The sequence below is a fragment of the Haemorhous mexicanus genome, chromosome 1, assembly GCF_027477595.1.
Source record: "Haemorhous mexicanus isolate bHaeMex1 chromosome 1, bHaeMex1.pri, whole genome shotgun sequence".
NCBI classification, from domain to species: domain Eukaryota; kingdom Metazoa; phylum Chordata; class Aves; order Passeriformes; family Fringillidae; genus Haemorhous; species Haemorhous mexicanus.
In genome coordinates, this window is record NC_082341.1 from 90444062 (window position 1) to 90457786 (window position 13725).

General features: G+C 36.6%; 1 protein-coding gene across 4 annotated transcripts in view; it reads left to right on the forward strand.

Annotated features, from left to right (window-relative positions):
* INVS (inversin) overlaps positions 1 to 13725 on the forward strand; it is an 84239-nt gene that overhangs the window by 6542 nt on the left and 63972 nt on the right. For 2 of the 4 annotated variants that reach the window (XM_059855676.1, XM_059855702.1), the window contains exon 3: positions 3042 to 3208. In XM_059855676.1, the coding sequence (XP_059711659.1) occupies positions 3042 to 3208 (167 nt within the window). Of the gene's footprint in view, positions 1 to 827; positions 850 to 3041; positions 3209 to 10423; positions 10563 to 13725 lie in introns of those variants that run through there. The other 2 variants (XM_059855685.1, XM_059855692.1) reach the window with 2 other exon arrangements.

Sequence of the window (13725 nt, forward strand, 5' to 3'; positions counted from 1 at the left end):
AAATAATGATTACAATAGTCATTATACTGAAGTGGCTGGTCAGTCCAGCTCCTAATTTTAAAACCCTTATCATGCATTGCTTCCATCCAAATGCTTGTAAATCTCTGATGTGATGTTTCATTGTAAATTTTAACTAAACTATGGGTTACAAATTTGCAGTTGTGTGCTATTGTTTGATCCTATTCTATACTTCTCTCTTGCCTGTTCTACACTGTGGGAGAGAATAAATCTCAGGTACTGCAGCAGGCAAGATTCTTGCCAGTGGCAAGAAATGGTCTGTTTTTAATAATTAGGGAGAATTCACGCCCACCTGCTGCCCTTTCTCCTTTTCTAGATTGAAAAATGCATAGAAATGTTAACAGTCTGATATGACTGTTTGCATAGAGTGTGAGAAAATGATGAAGTACAGCTATGAGAGTTAAATTTTGGTCTTGGGCCCTGGATTCTGTTGTGATTATGACCTCTGTTGGCAATAAGCTTATGGAATGCATATTCTGGTGGGCTGAGGCTTTTTAGAATAAAATGGAAGGGATCTAAAATTTTTCTTTATTAGGCAGGTATGTGAAAAGAATTTATTTTTGCCAAAGCACATTTTAGGTATGCTATGTACCTAAATGTGAATGTTTTGAAGGCTACCTGTGCTTTCTTGATTGCAGGTAGTTTGCTGCAGCTGCGAAATTCACAAGGTGTTGTGGCTAGTGACTTTCATCACCTTAATCTCCCCTTGGCACCTGATGGTGACATAGTAGCTCCTAGCCTTTGTCCTGTCTCCTAGCCAGAGCACAAAGACACCCTTTTAGGGAAATGCTCACAGGATTTTAACCATTCTAAAAGCCTTACAGAGCCATGGTAAGCAACAGGAGAAAACCTACTGCTAGCTGAAGATAGTTTCTTTACCTTCAAAAATAGTGCAGGAGCTTCAGGCAAATTACTGGCATGAAGTTTTGAGCCTCTTGCTCATTTTTCCATCAGACTGTATGCAGTCATGGAAACTCCTTGTCATCAGCTACATCACTTTTTGGGAACTGAAAATGAACATAGATATCTATTGCTCTGCTTGGTTATGTTGCATTTGAGCTTTAGGCCATTTTTGCTTGTTAGTCTTTAAATCTTTTATATATATATATATATCCTCTAACATTCTGTAACAGAAGGGGGCCTGGAATTTGAGAGAAAGGTGCTGGTTTTGGATACTGCTGATGTAAGAACCAACATCATCTGAGCATAAGCCCATGTGCTTGTATCTTATTGGGAGAAATGAATGTTTATGTATTTCTCTTAATATATTTGTTCAAGTCCCATCAGCTTCAAGCAATTTAAGACACTGTTGAGGTTATGTTAAAAGTTAGCAGTGAAATGTGGTTTAGTGATGTCTAAGTGACCATGTGGAACTGATACTGGAAGAGCACCTGAATGTACATAGTTAATTAGAGAATCTGGCTTGCTGTTTGGGAACAGTGACATCTTAAATCATGCTTGGGACCACAGTGTATGCAGAGGAGCAGGCTAAATAGCAGTGTGAAGGTGTTCAGATAGCAGCCTGTTCCTGAGAAAGCTAGATGTAGGCCAGTAGAAGACTTCTTGTGGGATTTTTTGGGCGTTGTTTGTTTGTTGTTTTGGTTTTTTAGTAAACTGCTAGTGGCATCAAGATTAGTTGTAAAACCAGTGGCTTGTCAAGGTGAAATGGCAGTTAGAGAAAACAAGGCCACAGGTGAAGAATAAAAAGAATTTTTCTATATCTGCATCACAGAGAAGTTTGGAAATGTTCTTAAACTTTTTTTGCAGAGCAAAAAGTCTTAATGCAAATCACACTTTCCAGCCAAAAAAAGTGTTACATAGTGAATCATGTGATTGACATGGTAATCACTATAGTTTTAAAGGAACTAAAAAATGTACTGAGTGAGTAAATGATTTCTCTAACTGGCAGTATCCTACTTGACAGTGTTTTTTGTAAGTGGCTTGATTGGTAGGGAATGAATTTTAATTCTTTATATTCCCCTTGATTCATATTTAATCTCCTTGATTCTTCTTCTGGGTGAATCAATAGAAATTATAATTAAGAATAAAATTACTGGATATGTAGATAAGTATAATATGCTGGGGGAGAGCAAAGATTCTGTAAAGAAGCAGCATGCCTCTGCTGGAGTGCTTTTGAGGCATCAACAGTTATGCAGACAAAGGAATAATTAAAAAGCAAAACTAACTTGCCTGTGAAATTCAATGTTCCTTGGGTAATTGTAGACAATGGTTCTCTGTTGGAGTTCTGGAGAATCTGGATGTGTGGGGTAGTTGATAGCCATGAAGTTAAAGGTGCTTGCCTTTATGTGGTGACATCATGGAAATATGAAACTTTATAGTGAAACTGCTTTGTTTGGAGGGTTTTTTGGACTGTGAATAGGAATAGTGTTTGGACTTTTTTTTAACAGGATCTGAGATTACTGCCTTACTAATCTTATCAATTCAATAAACCTTGAGAAGTATTTTAGTAGTTTCCATATTGTAAGGCACCCTGAAGTAAATGATGGTATTGATGTTTATGCTTTTAAAATAAACATTACTCTGAGTAGGTGTCAAAGTTGGTTTTAGCTACAGTGTTCACAGGTTTCAGGAGGTCTATTTGGCTTCTGTGCTGTTGATATTTTTTAAACTAATCTGTGCAGCCAAGATCCATTTAACTATTTGAAAATTATGTATAGTTATGCCACTGCAGAATCTTACTGGTGGTAGGTGTATTCATGGAACTAATGTTTTCTGAATGTACTTTTTTTTCTGCAAATATATTTTGAAATATTCTGTAACTGTCAGTAAAAATAGGACAAAATGTAATGACTTTATCACATACTCCATTTTTTGTTCAGCCCAGTCATATTGTAATGAGATACCTGCTGTTCATATTATAGTAAAATGACTTTTTTATTTAAAAAGTACTGCTTTTAGCTAGATACTTTTATATATATATATATATATATATATATATATATATATATATATATATATGTACTTTACTGGTTTAAATGGGCGCTTTGTTTTGGTTTTTTCAGGAAACTCTGAGCTGAAAGATAAAGAGGACCAGTTTGGAAGAACTCCCCTTATGTACTGTGTGCTGGCTGACAGGCTGGACTGTGCAGAGGCGTTGCTGAAGGCTGGAGCTGATGTTAACAGGGCGGATCGCAGCCGAAGAACTGCTCTCCATCTTGCTGCACAAAAGGTAATTACTGTGAAGGGCTTATGAGGTTAGGGCTTTCACCACAGCTGGGAGGTGGGCTGACCCTGGCTGGACACCAGGCACCCACCAAAGCTGCTCTGTCCCTCCTCTCCTCAGCTGGACAGGGAAGAGAAAATATAACAAAAGGCTCATGGGCTGAGATAAGGGCAGGGAGAGATCCCTCACCAGCTCCTGCCATGGGCAAAACAGACTCGAATTGGGGAAATTGGTTTAATTTATTACCAGTCAAATGTGAGTAGAATAATGAGAAATAAACCCAAACCTGAAGTCATCTTCCCTACACCCTTCTTCCTAATGCCTGAATTCTCTACCTTACCCAGCAGCAAGTGGTGCAGGAGGATGCTGTTAGTTCATTACTGTCTGTTTTTCCCTCTACAATCTGCCCAGTTACATTGTCCCCCTGAAGAAGTGCTAAAGGAAGTATTCAACAATAAAATAAAAGGCAATTGAAAGTATAACTTGAGAGCTGCAAGAAATGTTGAGTGTGGTTAGGCCAGGAGGAAGTATCCACAGTCTCTCCACAGGAGACTAAGCAGGCTGCTGATGGGGGGTGGGGGGAAAGGGGAGTGGCTTTGGCTGCTAACCAAGACATTTGAGTTCATAAACTATGAAAAAGACTCCACAGAGAAGATTAGAAATGAAAACTGAAGCAAACAGCCTTTTATTTACTATTTAAGTTTTTATAGTATGTTTAAAACCATAACTGCTCAAAAATTAGCATTTTTTTGTCTGTGTTACTGTGTTTTGGTACCAGTTAGAGTGCCTGCCATGATTTTCATAGCAAACCCTTTCCATATATATCTTGTCACCTGTTCGTAATCGTTCACGTTTTTCCGATGTTTTAATACAATCTGCATTTTTTTTATAATTTTATTTTAATTATGTTTATGTAAAGGCAGCTATAGTATAGTCATGATATTTGGTAAGGAGCAGTTAAATAGAAAGCCATCTTGGGAAGACTATAATAAGGTGGTATTCTCCAGGTACATTTGCATGGGAGTTCATAGGGACTGTGTGGTCTGTGTTACTGCATCCCTTACAGGGAAATAAAGTGTTGTAGGTTGTGGTTGACTTGAAATAGACTAGTTCATCTGCTTGGTTACATACCATTACACTCTGATGAAAGTAGTTCAGTCATCATCACAACCTTGTTTCCAGGATTTATTTTGTATTTCTAAGGGTCCAATCAGCTTACTTGAATGTTGTTGTTTCAAAGAGAGGTATTTCATAAAAGCAGCAATGTCAGAGACTTAAAAAATTGCTGTGGCATACTTTACTGTGTTCATGCAGGCATTCAGATTTTATGATGTAATAGATATGTGAACATTTTAACCATATTAAAAACTTAATTTTAAAAATTGTGTTTTCCCCAGACTTTAAAAATACATTTTAGTATATTAAACAATACAAATTCTTGTCTTAATCTTTGTCTGAATGTTCATATTGTGGATATTTGTATTATAGCAATTCAAGGCAAGAGAGATTTTGCCTTGGCTAATATCCTCTAAGAACCTGTGCTCTCCATTTCCTTATGCCTTGCTTCAATCCTCAAAGTGCAGATTATAACATGGGATACTTGGACCATCTTAGTTGGGTTTTCAGTTGACAGTGCAAATGAAAAGGAAGGTAAAACAGCATGAGATAAAGATTGTAGCAGTGGATTTTATGTGGATTTTATGTAGTCACACACTTACTGTGTAAGATGTGGGGTACTCCATAGCAAAAAGGGTCAGGAAACAGCTGTTGCAACTGCTTTTTATTTGTCTCACTTAGCTGTCCTCTAAAATTCCCTTCTGTGTCTTCTGAGCAGTTACTTTCTATTGATGTCAGCTTATGAAATTAACATTTCATGTGTGTGAAATTTTGTCTGTAGTCTTTCCATATTAACATTTTTAGATCTACATTTCTGTCATGAGTGTATTCTGAAAAATATGTAAAATTAAAATTCAGAACAATCTAATGTTTCATGCAGTTTTGACTGTTTAATTAATGTTTTGCATTCTGCTTATATCTTGCTGATACTTTTGGTTTACATTCTATTTTTTTTTCTCCAAAAGTAAAATTTCTCAGTACAGCTGACTTTCAGATAGAAAAAGAAACATGATGTGAGATCACCCATTTCCAAAGTTGTTTTGTCACTGTTGGTTAATCATGAATATACATATTTACCAGGGCCACTGTATGGTTTTTATTGTGCTCAAGCTTGTGAGTCAGTAGCTGTCCTGTGCTTCATCCAAACCAGATTCACATGACTTTATAAATCCCCATTCATTGGTAGTCACAGGTACAAGCTGTTTAGAAGGGCAGTGCTTGGAGATTCAGATTCCTAAATTGTACTTGGGTTGCATCCTAATTTTCCTTTTCTTTGGAGAGAGAACCTAAGTTACAGACCTTTACATGCAACCAGTGAAGGGGTAGGAATGAAAAGACACTTCTTTCTACACTGATGCTAACTAAAGCAGATGGAGGTAAAATTAAGTAAGGTTTCCTGAGTCAGAACCTTTCTCTCTAAGTACCAGGATTACTTTTGCTGTTCTTTGCTGTCTCTTTGAAGGGCTTTTGGGACACTTTGCTCATCAGATCACAGCAGACAGACATTCTGAGGGCTAGAGTTTGTTGCCAGAATATTTGAGACTCCTCAGGTCATCGTTCTACAGGCTGCCTTTACGTGTCCCTTTGCACTTGCTCCTCTGAAACAGTCTTGCAGCTGATTTCACAAAAAGTGGTCTCTGCTGCCGTTCTTTGGGAACCTCAGAACTGTCTCAGAGGCAAAGAGTTTGTGAGAAAATGCTGTTCTAATGCCAAACAGAAGCAATGATTTAGCTGTCGTGGCCTGAAGAGAGCTGAATGTCTTCATTTGTGTGTTTGGATTCAAGATGGTGTCTCTCCCATTAGTAATCCTGGTTATCATAAAAACAATTGGTTTTGTTCTCTGCAGGATGAGGTGAATCTGTTCCCATTTTTCTGTCTGGAGATTTCACTGTAAGAGAACAACCAGTTCATGTCCTTCATTAGTAAAAAAAATGCTTGTGGGTTTTTTAATCCCTGTAATAGAACAAATATTCAGAAATGTGGCGTTGATCTGAATTCAGTCATAAATCATCAGAATGAAGTAAAATGGATTAGGACTTCAGTTGCTTTTCTTCTCTAGGATGTATTTCTGGTCAGATAGGACTTAAATGGACTGTAACACATCATGCCATTAACACTTGCAACATTAGCTTCTGGCTCAGCCTGTGTGAGTTGCAAACCTGGCTGTGCTGGGTGAGTGTGTGTATGCATACACATGTGTACATATCAGCTCTACATTATATTTTATTCTTAACATCCACCTCTCTGCAAGTTTTATGCTTCCATCATGGTTGTCATTGCTGTTACATAAGGAGTGCATTCTGTAAAAGCATTTCTTCCAGTCCTTCAAAATGCCAACAATCACATCCAGCTTTCAAAGTGCAGATTGTTATTTGTTGTTAGTACAGAGTTCTTCTGAAATTATAGGAAAAGATTTTGGCACTATCCATATGGTCATATAAAGCATCATCTGATTGATAGTTTAACAATAGTTCCTTAATCCTTTTTCTGTTCCTAATGGCCCCTCTAAGTCCTCCTGAAGTAGTTACTTTGTTCCTTGCAGTTGTGTAGTTGATCTCCTCCCAAAATTCTGGTGCACTCCAAGTGCTCTGCTTTGTTTCACAAATGTCCTAGAAGACATCTTTCAGAGCCGTGGTTTGTCAAAGTAGTTCTATTTTGATTTGAGTGTCAATAAGCAAAGTACCAGAATTTTTGCCCTTGCTATAAAAGCAGTTTGCAGTCTCTACCAAAACTATTTCTGATAGCATACCTTGGCAGACTGGCCAGTGCTCTTACATGTTTTTCTGTTCCAAGGGTTTCAACACAGGTAAGAAGTGAAGGTGATCTGATGATTTCAGTACCTCTATCCAGTGCTGTTTTAATAACCAGGCCGTATTACCGGTCAATGAGGAAACTCATGTCTCAGAACTCAGAGTTGCTGTGTCATCCTGGTCTTGCCATGCTTCATTCAAATGGTTTTTGTCACTGGACTGTGTCTACAAAGCAATAGTTAGGTGAAAAGCTGTCAGGTTCTCATCTCAACATCTGTTCTCATCTCAACATCTGTTCTCATGCCAACAAAAGATTCTTATAATCTCTCTGTCTCAGATTAGGAGCTAGTGACATTCTGGACTATTTGCACGAGGTAAGGCTTTGGATATTCACTTACTACCCTTGTTACCTTTCTAAGACTAAGCATTCTCACACCTTTCTTTGCAGAAAGTTCCTGAAATTAATAAGGTAAGGTCAGAAATTTCAGCTGTACTATTAGAAACACTAATGCTTTTTGAAAAACACCTGTGGTTATATATTGAAATGATAACCTTCAATGAGTGGGTGCTTCATGCTAATAATGATGTTCTTAGTGGTTAGTCTTCTGTTTTGTGATGGGCATTCTTTGTATTTCAGCTTTTAAGTTTTATATATATATTGGTCTGAAAAAGATTTTTAGCTGGAATAAAGAGATAATTTAACTTTCTGTGTGCTTAAATGGAACAAGTATATCTTCTTTCAATGGAAAATCATATAGTATAATGCAATGTGAGATGATGGGCTGAGAATAATCTCATGTAGCTAAAAATTTACATTGCAGACATCTACCTATGAGCTAGTGATGTAGATAACTTAAAAGTAATGCACTTGAGGGTGCAGTCATTCACCCTAAAGTGAGATGAGTACTCTAGGGCACACTGACTAGCTGATTCTTTCTTTTAGGCATCTGTCTGATGTAGGTTTTTGTATTGTCAATATTGTAATTGTGATGAATTAATCTCACCCAAGGCATACATTTTTTTAGCAATTTATTTTCTGATTGTCCTTAACATGATCTTTCATAGGATCTGTCTTTCTTTCATCAGCCTTATGATGGAGATGATTCAGTCTTTGTAGGCAGAAGGCCATGCAAATTAGGTTATTTGGTGTTTTTCCTTTTGTATTTTATTCTGTTCCACTCCTTTGGTCTCTCTTTTCAAGTGGACAGGTCTCACAAGCAATTTTTAAAGAGTTCACACCCCTTAGAAAATAAGAAAAGAGGCAGGTCAAGTCATTAACTTCATAAAATTTAAATTAAAAGTAGTTAAATAAAAAACCCTTAAAAATACAAATCCATCAGAGAATGATACAAATTATTGCAGGAGTGCACCTGCAAAGACTGCCATGGGAGTTTCAGAGGGTGGTTGTAACTTCCTGAACACGGATGTAATTTACTGGGAACTGAAACTGTGACTGATTGCATCAGAAGTAGAATCATTAGCATAATTTGTCAGTGATTTTGCACTGAGGAATTATAGTAATATATAGGCACAGATTATTTAAGCTTGTAGAATTTAGATTATTGTGAAATAAACATGCTGTAGAGATTTGAGTACTGGGATTACAGTTTAACAGCAGACATTCATTTTCAGTTGCAGGCATTTTGCATTTGTAGCAATTTGCTTCTGATGTTAAATTGTAACTTTTTGAAACACCCACGTGTGATACCTATGAATGGAAATGTTTCTGCATACCCAAAATACCTGTATATGTTTTGCTATTTAACTTTCATTAAGTAATTCCAGTTTAATTTAAGGGGGGGGTGGTGGGAAGCAGACCTGCCTCTTCCAAAATTTCTCACAGGGGTTGCTCACTTCTTAGCAATCTGTTTACTTTGGGGAGTAATTTACCTGAATCTTTCTAAATACTTTAGGCACAGCCTGTTGTGTTCATAGGGATAGAAGAAAAAATGCAATTTTTTTTGTTGGTTTCTAATAATGTGCCCTTCAAATAATCTATCAGGATGCTTAAATGTCAGGAGAATATTAATTTTGGCTTCAGGAAGATTAATGCAACCCCAGAGGGAAAATGTGACTTTAGTAGCATTAAATATTGTGTAGCTTAAACTATTTATTTCCTAACATGGTTGTTGATAAATAATAGTACATCCAGGATGCTGTTAGGAATTCTGTGTAAAGTAGGAGGGTGTGTTTTAAAGCTCTTTGATTTTTGTTTTTTTTTTTAACTCGAAAAAATGGTTCTTCCTGTATTCTCAGCAGTAACAGTAAAAGTAAAGTAAAAAAAGACAGCCTGTGGCAAGCATTAGACGTGGTAGAAAATTGGAAACACAAGGTAGTCTTTAGTTCACTTATTTTATGAAAGTTTATTCCCAAGTCTTATCTAATGAGTACAGTTAGGTTAGTCCAAGAGCTGCAAAAAGAGAATTTTTTTTTTCCTTTTCTTGAGCAAATAAAAGGTGTTTGTATTAAAGACTCTTGAATTAACTTGCCTGGGAGCCAGTTTATACATTTTTCTCTCATTACCTTTTTCAAGATGTATTTCCTGGAGCTGTAGCCTCTCAGATCTTTCATAAGGCTTTATTTGATCTGCATAAAGGAGCACATGTGCTTCTAACTTTCTTTCCCAATCTATGTAATGAAAATAAATGACCATGTCAGAGACAATGGTGGCCAGTTCATGTTCTTGTTTTCCTCAGGCCAATAACCTTTTATGATGTTCCCCCTTAACCGAGAGCTCATAATGGGTAATATTAATTCTATGCATGTAGGTTCCTGAAATGTAAGTGAGCTTTACATTCATTCTGTGGTATTTTCATGTGAACATAGAATTTGATTAAATATGAGAAATCTGTACACACACCAGGATGTGAAACAGGACTGTTTGCCTACCTGCCAGAAGAGGTGATTTTTTTTTTTTTATTTTTTTTTTTTTTACCATGTGGGACTATAGTTTCCTTTGTGATTAATTAAGCCACAGGCAATAACCATGATACAAATGTTTTCTTTAGTTTCCTGAACAATGAGTTCTCGCTAGTGAACATGGCCTGAAGTTGCTCAAGGGTGGAAGGCAGAGGAGTTCCTTGTGTGTGATTTGTGTGTGTTATACTATAGATAAGCTGTCCTAGCTACCAAGGGGTTGGTACCATCCACAGCCTTCCCCTGAGCCCTTTTCACAGCTGTAGAAAATGAACTCTGCAAAAGAACAATTAATTTTCTGCCTATTTAACACAAGGCCCCATGTCCCCAAATTATTTTTGCTATTGGTTGATACTGCCATTGATCTGTGCTTTAAGCCCTATTGAAATGCTTAAAAATAGCTACAGGAAAAACTTAAGCAGAGAAAACTTGCATTGTTACAGAGATCTGATTCCCAGTACCCTCCCCAAGAAAGTTGTGCTGTCACTGCTGAGAATGAACAAAAGAACAGAGACTTTGCAAAGCTGGAATTTTCTAAATGAACACTGACATAATGAAAAATATTCTCAAAACCATAGGTAAGAATTTTAGCATCCTATTTGAGTTCAGGAAGGATGGGAGCCCTTTTGAAATTGTTGTTTTTCTGTGTGTGCTAGATTGTTGCTGTGACTCTCTTTCAGGATCTTTTATGTTTTTTCTTATTCTCCTTTTGACTGTTCTTTAGATTTCATTAATACTTCCATTTGCCTCTGCTGTGTCTTGATTGAAATTTGGGCAGTACTTGGCAAGACTGATATGCAATTCTCATCTATTCAGGCAGTGCATTTTCAGCTTGCACACTTTGTCATGTCTTGTTACAAGGCAAGAACATGCACATTATTGTTTCCTCATTAAGTGTTAAGCTGCTATAATCATATGGTATCCAACAATTGTCTGTCTCTGCTGTCAAAATGTGGGTTAAAATCCAGCCAATTATTTTCTCTGCAGAAGATAAAACTGTGGAAATACTGTTCTACGTGTTGGGTTTCAGTTGCACAGCAGATACTAAGACATCTGAATCTGATTTCTCACTGGTTTTATGTTAGCATGAAGCCATATTTGAAGACAAGGTTATGCAAAAATTTTCACATGCCAAAGTATTCTTTTGACTTGAAGTTCAAGATCAGAATTTCAGACTAGCTGTAGGATCAAACTTGGTTTCTATACAAATTTCACTGATAAATATGGTATGAATGTCTAGAGTCAATGGCACTTGTAGAGTTGATTTTTAAATTATTTTAGTAGCAGTTGGTTACTAAACTAACTTACTCTGGTAAAACATGTTTGAAAGTATTGCTTGCAATTTGTGGCTACCTCCCTGCCTATAGCTACTTTCCAGCAGACATTTTACACATCAAAGGAGTTATAGCATGGCTATAACAAACATAGCGTCTGTTACTGTCTGTGTTTACGATTGGCTGGTGAAAGAAAACAAATAAAGATGCTAAAATGAACTATTCTGTAAATATGACAGATTTGCTCTGTAGCCTACTGTAGGCAGAATGGTTCTATTTACTTCCAGTTGGAATAGCAAAATAGTATTTTCCCCCATTTAGAGTAGTAGAAGTAAAAGCTAAAGGAGGATGGAGGATTTTTAAGGAGAGGGTTTCCATTAGGAGCACTTGTGGAGTATTTACCCCAACAGTCTACCCAGCAGGAGAGTATATTTGCATGGAAAGGGATGGACTAAGTGTGGTGTGTTCCCTCTGACATGCATGTGAAGTGTTGGTCTCCAGTTGCCTGGGGCAGTTGTTCAATGGCAGCCATCATTAGCATAATTTGTCAGCCATCATTGTAGTATCCAGTTTTTATTTTTGTGGTATCCAAGGATTTTATTTTAATTGTGAGGTTGTAAACATAATCTAAACACAGAAGAAAGAATAAATAGATCTAAGATTTTTGGGAAGATATGTGCATTAGTTCTTGCTCTGTCTAAGGGATGTTCAGTATGATTCTCAAGCAGGCACATCTGGAACACAGCTTGAAAAATAGAATGATGTACCATTTCTGGTTTTGTCTTGCAATACTGGAAAAGATTTTCACTTATCAAGAATTGTGATCATAAACCAAATATAAATAAAGCTGACAGCAGAAAAGTCACAAGTGATAACAGGTACGCAGCTCACTGGGCTAGTAAGTCTAAATCTTAAAGACATTTACAGATTTTGCTAAGATTAGGTGTTAAGAACAGTAATTTTTCTTCACTATTTGGCACCACCTAGTCCTCTAGCATACCGTTGTTGTGTTTTTTGGTTGGTTTTTTTTTTAAAGCAAATTGGGAGAATGATATGTGTTCCATTTCTCTTTAATCAAGGTATGTGTTAAAAAGAATGAGAGTCTGCTAGATAAGAACAAACCATAGCAGTGACTATAACCTGGGATAAGTAGGAGATTTGTAATATAAACAATAAAGGAGTTTTTGATCCTGGAAAACCTGAACAGCTTCTGAGAACACTGTGTGCTCTCTGTCACCAGCACAGGCATAAGTGCCTGTGCATGAGTGCAGTTTGGAAAGAGTTTGCTCAGTCTTCCTTGGGGTGGAGGGTTGGGTCAGGCTAGTTGCAGCTCTGTAGGTCTCCTTCACACAGGTGCTTCTGTGGGGCTCAGCATTAGCAATTCTGAACTGGTCTCCTTCTGGAAAGGGCAGGCAGCTATTTGAAATGTATAAAAAAATGTAAATAAAAATGTATCTACTGAATGTTACTGTATGGTATTTGAAAATGACAATATTTGTCTCCTCTTTGCAGTGATTTATTATATTTGGAGTGCATTTTAATGTGGAATAGTAATAATTAAAATTTATTCACAGCAATGTTATATATTGTTTCAAATTATATTTATAGGCTTGCTTGAGGTTTCTGAGAGCCAACTTACCCAAATGTCCTGAAGTTCCAAGTTTTTTTCAGCCAATAGTCATAAAGGACCTCTTTGCCAAACTACTTATTTAAATATCTATATTTTGTGCTGTACTGCCCATAAGTAAAGTGTTAAGTCATCTGTGTCTGGTTGAAACTATTAATAAATACGTATTCACCCCCAGAAATATTTTATAAGCCTCAAAAGTTAAAACAATGGAATACTACATATTTTGATTTTTTTTTAACTGAATAGATATTTTCACAGTGTTTAGATTTCTTAAATTAATACTGTCTTGCACTTGCATAGTAGTTTCCTTTATCTTTGCAAGCTGTATTTTGAGCAAGAACACATTCCTCAGTTAAAGGAGAACAGCAGATATTCATGTTTTATGTCTTTAACTAAAACTTTAAGTTTAAATTAAGTTTTCATGTAAATTGATTTAATAATATTTTTCTGCTATTAAGTACTTCCAGAAGCATAGGAATCCCTTGCTGAAAAACATACTCTTTTTAGCATAGTTGAATAATCAATTAATTAATTTTGTCAGGGCAGTATCAATTGCTTTTTAACTGTTTAAATCATTTGTGTATTTTTACTCACATTATTCTTTTGGTTGCCTGATTTTAACAATATTCTTGTGGTTGTGGTGTTTTATTTTGGTGTTTTATCGTTTGCTGTAGCAAATAGCCTCAGTTTAGGGACTGTGCCTCCAATCTCACTGGTTTTGGATAGTACCACCCTGAGAATAATAAATGGTTTCAATTTGCCTCGGAGTGATGTGACTTGTGAGGTCCTGTGTCACTAGATACTGCATATTGTCCTAGAAAAAACAATTGAAGCAAA